The sequence below is a fragment of the Oncorhynchus masou genome, chromosome 32 (assembly GCF_036934945.1).
Source record: "Oncorhynchus masou masou isolate Uvic2021 chromosome 32, UVic_Omas_1.1, whole genome shotgun sequence".
NCBI lineage: Eukaryota > Metazoa > Chordata > Actinopteri > Salmoniformes > Salmonidae > Oncorhynchus > Oncorhynchus masou.
The window spans coordinates 63,749,209-63,761,670 of NC_088243.1; the positions used below are offsets into that span (position 1 = coordinate 63,749,209).

Genomic DNA, 12,462 nt, shown 5'->3' on the forward strand with positions numbered 1-12,462 from the left:
TCTCATATGCATATACTGTATTCTCTCCTATTCTACTGTATCTTAAGTCTATGCCGCTCTGACATTGCTCATCTAAATATGTATATGTTCTTACTTCCATTACTTTATATTTGTGTGTATTGATGTGAAATTGTTAGATATTACGTGTTAGATATTACTGCACGGTTAGAGCTAGAAACACAAGCATTTCGCTACACGTGTATGTGACAAATAAAACTTTGATTAGAAAACAGTTTAACCAACTCTTCTTGGGCGATTAAAATGCTCAGTGAGGTGTTCTCTCATTTGTGTCAGTAAGTAGCCAGCAAGCTAGACAACTTTAGCCAGTTAGCGTGGGTGCTTGATTGCCGTTGTGAGGTCAGAACTCTCGGATCAATCCCAATTCTCCGCAGAGCGTCCAGTGTGCTCTGAAAATACGAACAGACATTTTAACAGCGCACTGAATTTACGCACTCTGACACACTGGAGACAATTTACGAACACGCCCGAAATTGCCTCAATTGGGATGAACCTCATCATAGCTAGACAACAAGCCGAGCAGGAGGTAGCTAAGGCAGGGGGTTCACAAAAACACCAGACGAACACCTAGCTAATGGGAATAGTACTGCTCTTGGTGACAGCCTTTCATGTGTCTTTGTCACCCTGTGCATTTTTGTTGATAAAGGACAGTGGGACCAAGAGATGTCTGCGCCGGGTTATACGAGCCTGAAAACCTCTCTCGGTCACAGCTTGAATTCAACGCCGAATGGTGGAGCAGCACCCCCCTATCAGAATGGTAAAACAGGCCGTGGAGATTAAACTAGCCAGTGGTTGAAATAACTAGCTAACTAATGTGGCTGTGTGAAAGCCTGTTGCTTGGATATTTGTTGCGTTTGGTAATTAGCTTAGCTAGCTAACGTTAGTTGCGTAAATTATGACGTTATTACTAAAACCGACAATTCCGTTTTAATAGAGAAATCGAGAATTTCTACCTAGCTAACGTTAGCTAGTATAAATTCAAGTTTGCCACACTAGCCAGCTATCTTAAACAACCAAGTTTATTTGTGGTACAATTTGTTATGTTCACCAATTGATTTGGTATTCTTTGTTTATTTCACTAATGCAGCCAGGGTAACCCCCAACATTCTCCATTGTGGGAGGAATCTTTGGCTAGTTAGCTACTGTAGCTAGATGGCTTACTTGGGCATTTTAAATCTGTCACTAGCTAGTAACGTTAGGGCGTCATCATTACACCGGCTGGCCAGTCAGATCTAAAGTATTTTACTCTAGGGTTGCTGTTTTGATGACTTTGACATGTTTGATCATTTTTATAGAATATTTATTATGTAACGTTAGCTAGTAATATATATGTAGGTAATACTTTTGATAATAGTTGATCACACTATTTATGATAATCATATATCCTCCTTGTCAATTTTCGGCATCAATGTTTAATTTACCCCAAACCCCTTTCTTCTAACATCAACTCTTATTCTCTTCAGGTCCAGGGGGGCAGACTTACCCATCCACATATCCTTTGACGGGGTACTATGGAGCCGGGCCTCAACAGCAGGGCAACCCAACCATTCCAGGCCAGTGTGCCGCTGCCCCCCAAAAAGCTCAAATCACAAACAATGATCACAGTGCTTACTGCCACCAGCAGCCGCTGCAGCCCACTGCTGCACCTACTGTAGCCCCCTCTGCATACGGAGCAACCCAAGGTTCCCACCCTCCCTCTCTGCCCTATGGCACCCCCACCACTCTTCCCACCTCCGCTGCCCTTCCAAACCCCCAACATGCACCTTCATTCCAACAACCAGCCCCATACGCACAGCCTGGGGCCTACTATGGACAGCAGCAGTACCCTACCTCCCAAACGCAACACCACTCCCAGCAGCCAAACTTGGTTTTGGCACCCCCCACCAGCCCAGGTGCTCCCCTGTATCCCATTGTCTCGTACCCCTCTGTTCCGGGAAGCAGCCAGTACGGTACATTGCGTTCCTCCCAGGCTCCCACCGGCCCAGCAGCTGTTCCCAACCTGATGGGCGCTCCCCTCCACCAGTACGCCCCAGGAAATGACACCAGTCACCCAGCATCTACTGCAGCGGTTCCCCCTGGGTATAGCATGGCTCCACCCGGCCAACCAGCCACAGTCAACGGCCAGGGTAATGCAGGTACAGTCAACTCCTTGGCACTGTTGAGAATGTCCGTACAGAATATGTTTTGAGACACTTGTCAATCCACTTTTCTTGTCAATTTGTGTATTTGATATATTTGCCTCTGCCTTAATTGGTTTCTTCTCCCCGGTCCAAGCCCCAGTCCTCCAGCACTATGACCAAAGTCACCATGCACCCATGACACATGACCACTACAGAGGAGGAGTCACACAAAACACTGGGGGTGCTGACAGGGACATGCCACCTTTAGGAATCCCATCCACTTCAGTTAATTCCTCCCCAGGGCATCAGCAAGGTAAATGGAGAGGCTTTTAACATATTGAATTAGCCTGGATCTCTCTATAGTATCTGTATAGGTTATCTGCATTGACGTCATCAATGGCAGGCCCATGTCGGCCATTTTAATGCAAGTTTTATAGGATCCTGCATCGTTACATTTGTGTGGTTCTCCGTCCTCACCTTGATTTAAATGATTGATGAAGGCATCTTTTCATCTTCATACTCTTTTCCTAGTCTAAATAAGTGAATTGAAGAGGGGCATTTCCATCGGAAATAACCAATGAGCTCCAACTTAAGTTAATAGGTACATAAAAATTGGGTATCAAATGAAAGTTAAGAGTATGTTTTGCAGAAGTGATGGCATAGATTTGTTTTTTAAAACGATTTTCAATCTTAATTGGGCACAAGCAAAGGCTTTGATTTCTGGATAAAAATATGTAAAAGGTATCAGAAATGCATCAAAACACACTAATGTTGATGTAAACACCCCTGCTAACTAATATCAGCAATTATATTTAGTTCTGGAGAAATTGTTTACCATCTGTAAGTTTAAGAAATATTACCTTGGGCCATGTAATCCCATTACCAGAAATCCACAAATGTTAAGATAATTTCAATTTTGTCCCCCATGAGGAGGGAGGATAATAAAAGTTCACAGAAGTAACAAGTAATGATAGACCTACCAATTAGTTATAGTGATTTTAGCCATTGTTTATGCATTATTAAGTGATTAAAACTTGTAGTTCTGTTACGAAATTGGTAACGATGATACCATAGAAAGCAGTAACGGAATTACTGCAATTGAATTGGCTACAATGGGAAATCATAATATTCACAAACCACAGTTGGGTCACCTGCTACTGGCCTCCCTTCCACTGCCATATTGTTATGTTCAGCTCATAACTGTTTTCTGTCTTTGTTGTCTGGTGTTCAAAGCAAGAGTGTTAAAATGGTCTGAGTCTGGACAACCCCTCCCTCTATCTCTTGCTCTCCAGTTAATGTCACCTCTCTCAGCTCTTACTGACGCCTAGCCATGAGAACACTCTTTTTCCATTTACTTTAACCAGCATCCTCACACACTGAGCATCGACCGACACTGGACGTCCATGGACGTTGAAAAGTAGTAGCAATTTGGTCAGTCCACCCCGGCTTTGATGTTAACGTCCATGGACGGACCGTACTGGACCAAATCTGAACCTATCATAGACGTACAGTATCAGTCAAAAGGACACACCAACTCATTCAAGGGTTTTTATTTTTTACTAATTGTAGAATAGTAGTGAAGACATCAAAACTATGAATCATGTAGTTAAAAAAAAAAGTGTTAAACAAATCAAAATATATTTTATATTTGAGATTCTTCAAAGTAGCCAGCTGTGCACACGCTTGGCATTCTCTCAACCAGCTTCATGATGAATGCTTTTTGAAGGGGTTCCCAAATGCTGAGCACTTGTTGGCTGCTTTTCCTTCACTTTGCGGTCCAAGTAGAGCTATATTGGTCACGAAATTTCGTCAGCCGGTGATTGTTAAGCAAATAACTGTCAGTCTCATTGTAGTAGACCGTTAATTAACATAAACACATTTAGCATTTCCTGGCTTCCACGCACAGCCTACAAACCATTTTAAAAAGTTGAATAAATCAATGTGATATAGCCTACACCTTCACAATATATCCATGATTTATTTTAGAATTTAATAGCATACCATCAGTTGTCCATATGTGGATATGCTAAATGGCTGTGGGCTACACTAGTTAGCAGACAAGATTTGCTTATAATTCCGTGACATTATTTTATAGCATGAAGAATACAATTGAACAAAGCTGAATAAAATATAAATATATTCTCCAAACGATTTGAGGGAGTGCCCACATTCTATTCTGTGTTGAGGTTAACAAAGAAATAGGTATTCCTATATGCTTAATTTAGTTATTAACTTTAGTTGTTCTGCAAACGTTGGGCTGTATGTTTTTGATTTTTAATACATTGTAAGGCTGTACTGTGAAAAAAGTTACTTGAAAGGCATGAGCTCCAATTTGTGTTTTTTTTGCACAGGCTGTACACGCTCCAATAGTCTCTCATTCACAATTTGACAAGCACTTGATAATGCCTCGGATTTCATGGCGGCATCCCCTTTGTGTCCGTAATTCACCCTAAACAATCCATGCCTTTTGCAGGCCGGAGTGCTACGTTGTGCCCTTGTCCCTGAGTGTGCTGCGCAATCCGAAGCGCCTCTCACTCACATGGCTCTCCGTCACTTGATCAGGTCTTTCTCACAGGCTACAAGTGAAGACAGACACATCGCACGTCCTTATCCAATTCCGAGGTGCTTATTGAAGATATTGGAAGAACTGTCCACATTTACTTTTCGTCCACCAACAACATGAGTAGGCCTAACGAACAGTAAAAGCACTAGCCTATGTCAATCTACTATCCCCCATAGTACAAAGTTAACCTATTCTGTGCGAGAGAGAAATATTCCAAACATAGTCTGGGACAGTTGTGGGATGTGATAGATCCCAAACTAATACATCCACTAGCATCCCCAAACTTTTTTTAATGCATTATGGCTAACGCAACAGATCAGAACGTTTAGCTTAAAATGTTTATAAACTATTTGGCTATTTCTCCACATTATAAGCACAGAAATGTGCACATAGTAGTAGGCTATAAATGCAAATGTTCCAATAATGGAATACAACGTTATCAAAAGTGACCGCAAATGCAATTTATTATAAAGGTGCATTTTTATGGTGGAAGTGATCTTCCCCAAACTTGAAAGTCAACGCGCTGATTATATATGCCAGTTAAGCTCAACATCCCTTGTAAAGTGGATTAATGTGTTTAACTTGAAGTTATTTGGCCACTTTGTTGTGATCCAAACCTTATTAAAACACATAGGCCTATGGGCTAGGCTACATGAGATGTGCGACTATGATTAGAAAAAGTAGCAAAAAAAAAGTTTTCTTTTCTTATGACGGGCATCATTCACAACTGATAAGTGACAGGCTATTATTGACAGGCTATTATTGTCAGACTATTCTTGATTTTAATATTGTCTTTACATTTACTAAATAATGTGTGAAATTTGTTTTGATTTAGATTGGACCATTATCATGCACCTGTGTCAATTATGCATGTGGGCAGTGGGAAAAATACATTTAATCTACAGTGCCTTGCGAAAGTATTCGGCCCCCTTGAACTTTGCGACCTTTTGCCACATTTCAGGCTTCAAACATAAAGATATAACACTGTATTTTTTTTGTGAAGAATCAACAACAAGTGGGACACAATCATGAAGTGGAACGACATTTATTGGATATTTCAAACTCTTTTAACAAATCAAAAACTGAAAAATTGGGCGTGCAAAATTATTCACCCCCTTTACGTTCAGTGCAGCAAACTCTCTCCAGAAGTTCATTGAGGATCTCTGAATGATCCAATGTTGACCTAAATGACTAATGATGATAAATACAATCCACCTGTGTGTAATCAAGTCTCCGTATAAATGCACCTGCACTGTGATAGTCTCAGAGGTCTGTTAAAAGCGCAGAGAGCATCATGAAGAACAAGGAACACACCAGGCAGGTCCGAGATACTGTTGTGAAGAAGTTTAAAGCCGGATTTGGATACAAAAAGATTTCCCAAGCTTTAAACATCCCAAGGAGCACTTTGCAAGCGATAATATTGAAATGGAAGGAGTATCAGACCACTGCAAATCTACCAAGACCTGGCCGTCCCTCTAAACTTTCAGCTCATACAAGGAGAAGACTGATCAGAGATGCAGCCAAGAGGCCCATGATCACTCTGGATGAACTGCAGAGATCTACAGCTGAGGTGGGAGACTCTGTCCATAGGACAACAATCAGTCGTATATTGCACAAATCTGGCCTTTATGGAAGAGTGGCAAGAAGAAAGCCATTTCTTAAAGATATCCATAAAAAGTGTCGTTTAAAGTTTGCCACAAGCCACCTGGGAGACACACCAAACATGTGGAAGAAGGTGCTCTGGTCAGATGAAACCAAAATTGAACTTTTTGGCAACAATGCAAAACGTTATGTTTGGCGTAAAAGCAACACAGCTCATCACCCTGACCACATCATCCCCACTGTCAAACATGGTGGTGGCAGCATCATGGTTTGGGCCTGCTTTTCTTCAGCAGGGACAAGGAAGATGGTTAAAATTGATGGGAAGATGGATGGAGCCAAATACAGGACCATTCTGGAAGAAAACCTGATGGAGTCTGCAAAAGACCTGAGACTGGGATGGAGATTTGTCTTCCAACAAGACAATGATCCAAAACATAAAGCAAAATCTACAATGGAATGGTTCAAAAATAAACATATCCAGGTGTTAGAATGGCCAAGTCAAAGTCCAGACCTGAATCCAATCGAGAATCTGTGGAAAGAACTGAAAACTGCTGTTCACAAATGCTCTCCATCCAACCTCACTGAGCTCGAGCTGTTTTGCAAGGAGGAATGGGAAAAAAATTCAGTCTCTCGATGTGCAAAACTGATAGACATACCCCAAGCGACTTACAGCTGTAATCGCAGCAAAAGGTGGCGCTACAAAGTATTAATTTAAGGGGGCTGAATAATTTTGCACGTCCAATTTTTCAGTTTTTGATTTGTTAAAAAAGTTTGAAATATCCAATAAATGTCGTTCCACTTCATGATTGTGTCCCAATTGTTGTTGATTCTTCACAAAAAAATACAGTTTTATATATTTTTGTTTGAAGCCTGAAATGTGGCAAAAGGTCACAAAGTTCAAGGGGGCCGAATACTTTCGCAAGGCACTTTATGCACTTAAATGGAAAAAATGGAAGACACTTTTCCCCGTGGTTTATTTTCATGCCAACCAGATTGGCTATACTGCTGTTGTAAATATAAGCAATGTGCCTAATATTAGGAAAGTTGATAATTTAACATAGTAGGTCTAGCCTATAGAACGCTGATGGATCCTCGTCTTTTTATTAGCGGTCATCACTCCGTTTTCTCCCGCAATTGCATAGCCTATATAAATGTTGCGCTACATGAGCTCTCATGAAGTGTTTGATTATATTTGCATTGACTTCAGAGTGATTAGTGACAATAGAGTGCTGAGTACCAGACAGTTAGAAAGTTTGGTAGGCTACTATTGACCATCAGCAGCATCAGAGCTTGGAAAAGCCTAATTAGCGACTAAACAGTCATGTGGAATTTGACTGCTTTATGACTCGTGACTAGAGGTGGAACGATTTAATCGGAAGGGCCGATTTCAAGTTTTCACAACAACCGATTAGGCCATTTAAAAAAAAATATATATATATATATATTTTATTTTTTACAGACCTTTATTTAACTAGGCAGGTCAGTTAAGAACACATTCTTATTTTCAATGATGGCCTAGGAATGGTGGGTTAACTGCCTCGTTCAGGGCCAGAACGACAGATTTTCACCTTGTCAGCTCGGGGGATCCAATCGTGCAACCTTAGTTAACTTGTCCAACGCTATAACCATCTGCCTCTCTTTGCACTCCACAAGGAGACTGCCTGTTACGTGAATGCAGTAAGCAAAGTTAAGTTGCTAGCTAGCATTAAACTGTTTTTTATAAGATAAATCAATCAATCATAATCACTAGTTAACTACACGTGGTTGATGATATTACTAGTTTATCTAGCGTGTCCTGCGTTGCATATAATCTGACTGAGCATAGCAAGTATCTGACTGAGCGGTGGTAGGCAGTAGCAGGCTCGTAAGCATTCATTCAAACAGCACTTTTGTGCGTTTTGCCAGCAGCTCTTCGTTGTACTTCAAGCATTGCGCTGTTTATGACTTCAAGCCGATCAACTCCCGAGATGAGGCTGGTGTAAATGATGTGAAATGGCTAGCTAGTTAGCGTAGTGCGCATTAATGGCGTTTCAAACGTCACTCGCTCTGAGACTTGGAGTGGTTGTTCCCCTTGCTCTGCATGGGTAACGCTGCTTCGAGGGTGGCTGTCGTTGTGTTCCTGGTTCGAGCCCAGGGAGGAGCGAGGAGAGGGACAGAAGCTATACTGTTACACTGGCAATACTAAAGTGCCTATAAGAACATTCAATAGTCAAAGGTTAATGAAATACAAATGGTATAGAGGGAAATAGTCCTATAATTCCTATAATAACTATAACCTAAAACTTCTTACCTGGGAATATTGAAGACTCATGTTAAAAGGAACCACCAGCTTTCATATGTTCTCATCTTCTGAGCAAGGAACTTAAACGTTAGCTTTCTTACATGGTACATATTGCACTTTTACTTTCTTCTCCAAAACTTTGTTTTTGCATTATTTAAACCAAATTGAACATGTTTCATTATTTATTTGAGGCTAAATTGATTTTATTGATGTATTATATTAAGTTAAAATAAGTGTTCATTCAGTATTGTTGTAATTGTCATTATTACAAATACATTTTTAAAAATCCTCCGATTAATCGGTATCGGCTTTTTTTTGGTACTCCAATAATCGGTACCGGCATTAAAAAATCATAATGGGTCGACCTCTACTCGTGACCGCCGATGTGGCGGTGATATGGTGACCGCAACAGTCCTAGGTCCAACTCATCCCAAACTGTCTGTTGGGTCAAATCAAAAACAATTTTATTGGTCACATACACATGGTTGGCAGATGTTAATGCGAGTGTTGCGAAGTGCTTGTGCTTCTAGTTCTGACCGTGCAGCAATATCTAACAAGTAATCTAACAATTCCACAACAACTACCCAATACACACAAGTGTAAAGGAATGAATAAGAATATGTACATATCTAATATTTGGATGAGCGATGGCTGAATGGCATAAGCAACATGTAGTAGATAGTATAGAGTACAGTATATACATATGAGATGAGTAATGTAGGGTATGTAAACATTATATAAAGTGGCATTGTTTGAAGTGACTATTGATACATTTATTACATCCAAATTTTAATTATTAAAGTGGGTAGAGATTTGAGTCTGTATGTTGGCAGCAGCCACTCAATGTTAGTGATGGCTGTTTAACAGTCTGATGGCCTTGAAATAGAAGCTATTTTTCAGTCTCTCGGTCCCAGCTTTGATGCACCTGTACTGATCTCGCCTTTCGGATGATAGCGGGGTGAACAGGCAGTGGCTCGGGTGGTTGTTGTCCTTGATGATCTCTTTGGCCTTCCTGTGACATTGGGTGGTGTAGGTGTCCTGGAGGGCAGGTAGTTTGCCCCCGATGATGTGTTGTGCAGACCTCACTGCCTTCTGGAGAGCCTTACGGTTGTGGGCAGAGAACTTGCCGTACCAGGCGGTGATAGAGCTCTCGATTGTGCATCTGTTAAAGTTTGAGTGTTTTTGGTGACAAGCCAAATTTCTTCAGCCTCCTGAGGTTGAAGAGGTGCTGTTGCGCCTTCTTCACCACGCTGTCTGTGTGGGTGGACCATTTCAGTTTGTCTGTGATGTGTACGCCGAGGAACTTAACTTACTACCCTCTCCACTACTGTTCCGTCGATGTGGATAGGGGGGTGTTCACTCTGCTGTTTCCTGAAGTCCACGATCATCTCCTTTGTTTTGTTGACTTTGAGTGTGAGGTTATTTTCCTGACACCACCCTCTGAGGACCCTCACCTCCTCCCTGTAGGCCGTCTTGTCGTTGTTGGTAATCAAGCCTAACACTGTAGTGTCGTCTGCAAACTTGATGATTGAGTTGGAGGCATGCATGACCACGCAGTCATGGGTGAACAGGGAGTACAGGAGAAGGCTGAGAATGCACCCTTGTGGGGCCCCAGTGTTGAGTATCAGCGGGGTGGAGATGTTGTTTCCTACCCTCTCCACCTGGGGGCAGCCCGTCAGAAAGTCCAGGACCCAGTTGCACAGGGCGGGGTTGAGACCCAGGGTCTCGAGCTTAATGGCTTGTTTGGAGGTTACTGTGGTGGTAAATTCTGAGCTTTAATCGATGAACAGCATTCTTACATAGGTATTCCTCTTGTCCAGATGGATTAGGGCAGTGTGATTGCGTTTGCTTCGTCTGTGGACCTATTGGGGCGGTAAGTAAATTGGGAGTGAGTCTAGGGTGCCAGGTAGGGTGGAGGTGATATGGTCCTTGACTCGTCTCTCAAAGCACTTTGTGATGACGGAAGTGATTGCTACGGGGCGGTAGTCATTTAGCTCAGTTACCTTAGCTTTCTTGGGAACAGGAACAATGGTGGCCCTCTTGAAGCATGTGGGAACATGCAGACTGGGATAGGGATTGATTGAATATGTCCATAAACACACCAGTCATCTGGTCTGCACATGCTCTGAGGACGTGGCTAGAGATGCTGTCTGGCCCGGCAGTCTTGCGAGGGTTAACATGTTTAAATGTTTTACTCACGTTGGCTGCGGTGAAGGAGAGCCCGCAGGTTTTGGTAGCGGGCCGTGTCAGTGGCACTGTATTGTCCACAAAGCAAGTTGAGGTCGGGTGATTGTGGAGGCCAGGTCATCTGATGCAGTACCATCACTCTCCTTCAGCCCTGGAGTTGTTTTGGGTCATTGTCCTGTTGAAAAACAAATGATAGTCCCACTAAGCGCAAACCAGATGGAGTGGCATATCGCTGCAGAATGCTGCTGTAGCCATGCTGGTTAAGTGTGCCTTGAATTCTAAATAAATCACAGTGTCAGCAGCAAAGCACCATCACACGTCCTCCATGCTTCACGGTGGGAACCACACATGCAAAGGTCATCCGTTCACCAACTCTGCATCTCACAAAGACACAGCGGTTGGAACCAAAAATCTCAAATTTGGACTCATCAGATCAAAGGACAGATATTCACCGGTCTAATGACCATTGCTCGTGTTTCTTGGCCCAAGCAAGTCTCTTCTTATCGGTGTCCTTTAGTAGTGGTTTCTTTGCAGCAATTCGACCATGAAGGCCTGAGTCATGCAGTCTCCGCTGAACACTTGATGTTGAGATGTGTCTGTTACTTGAACTCCGTGAAGCATTTATCTGTTCTTCAATTTCTGAGGCTGTTAACTAATAATTAACTTATCCTCTTCAGCAGAGGTAATTCTGGGACTTCCTTTCCTGTGGTGGTCCTCATGAGAGCTAGTTTCATCATAGCGCTTGATGGTTTTTGCGACTGGACTTGAAGAAGCATTCAAAGTTCTTGAAATGTTCCATATTGACAGAACTTCATGTCTTAAATTAATGATGGACTGTTTCTCTTTGCTTATTTGAGCTGTTCTTGCCATAATATGGACTTTGTCTTTTACCAAATATGGCTATCTTCTGTATTCCAACCCTACCTTGTCACAACACAACTGATTGGCTCAAACGCATTAAGATGGAAAGAAATTCCACAAATTAACTTTAACAAGGCACACCTGTTAATTGAAATGCATTCCAGGTGACTACCTCATGAAGCTGGTTGAGAGAATGCCAGTAATGTTCAAAGCTGTCATCAAGGCAAAGGGTGGCTACTTTGAAGAATATAAAATATATTTTCATTTGTTTAACACTTTTGGTTACTACATGATTCCATATGTGTTATTTCATCAGTATTATTCTACAATGTAGTCAGTAGTAAAAAAATAAATAAAAAGCCTTGAATCAGTAGGTGTGTCCAAACTTTTGACAGGTACTGTATGTTTCACAAGTTTGGATAGTGCAATACATACAGTAGAGTACAGTATATCGTACTGTAATCTGCTGTGCTTTATTGTGCTGCTCAGTGCTGAAACCTGAGGAGAATGACATTCATATCCATAATTATTGTATTTGTTTTTGTATTGTACAGATCAGGTACACATGATGAAATTTTGTTACCGTAATTCCGTTACTGGGCGTAAATCTTCAGTTACTATAGTTTAATACCACCCCATTCTTTCTGCAGACGTGTTTGGATCTTAATTTGGAGTAAATATTTGTCCGAGTTTTTAGAAAACATAGTCGCATTAAAACCTGAGGGAGATTTTACAGTTATTCTGCACAGTTCTTCCACTAAACTAGTTTTGGTAAAATGTTCAGTGGAAATTGTTAAAAGTTGTCTTTGTGTATAGTTTGTTCAACTTTG

At 41.6% G+C, this 12,462-nt stretch overlaps 1 protein-coding gene across 4 annotated transcripts in view; it reads left to right on the plus strand.

Annotated features, from left to right (window-relative positions):
* Positions 1-328: 328 nt before the first annotated feature.
* The window catches only part of LOC135526454 (protein transport protein Sec24B-like), a 36,126-nt gene continuing 23,992 nt past the window's right edge, over positions 329-12,462 (plus strand). For 3 of the 4 annotated variants that reach the window (XM_064954841.1, XM_064954842.1, XM_064954843.1), the window contains exons 1-3: positions 329-775; positions 1,482-2,153; positions 2,293-2,451. In XM_064954841.1, coding sequence (XP_064810913.1) covers positions 682-775; positions 1,482-2,153; positions 2,293-2,451 — 925 coding nt within the window. In that variant the 5' untranslated portion in view covers positions 329-681. The remainder of the gene's footprint in view (positions 776-1,481; positions 2,154-2,292; positions 2,452-12,462) is intronic. The other variant, XM_064954844.1, reaches the window with a different exon arrangement.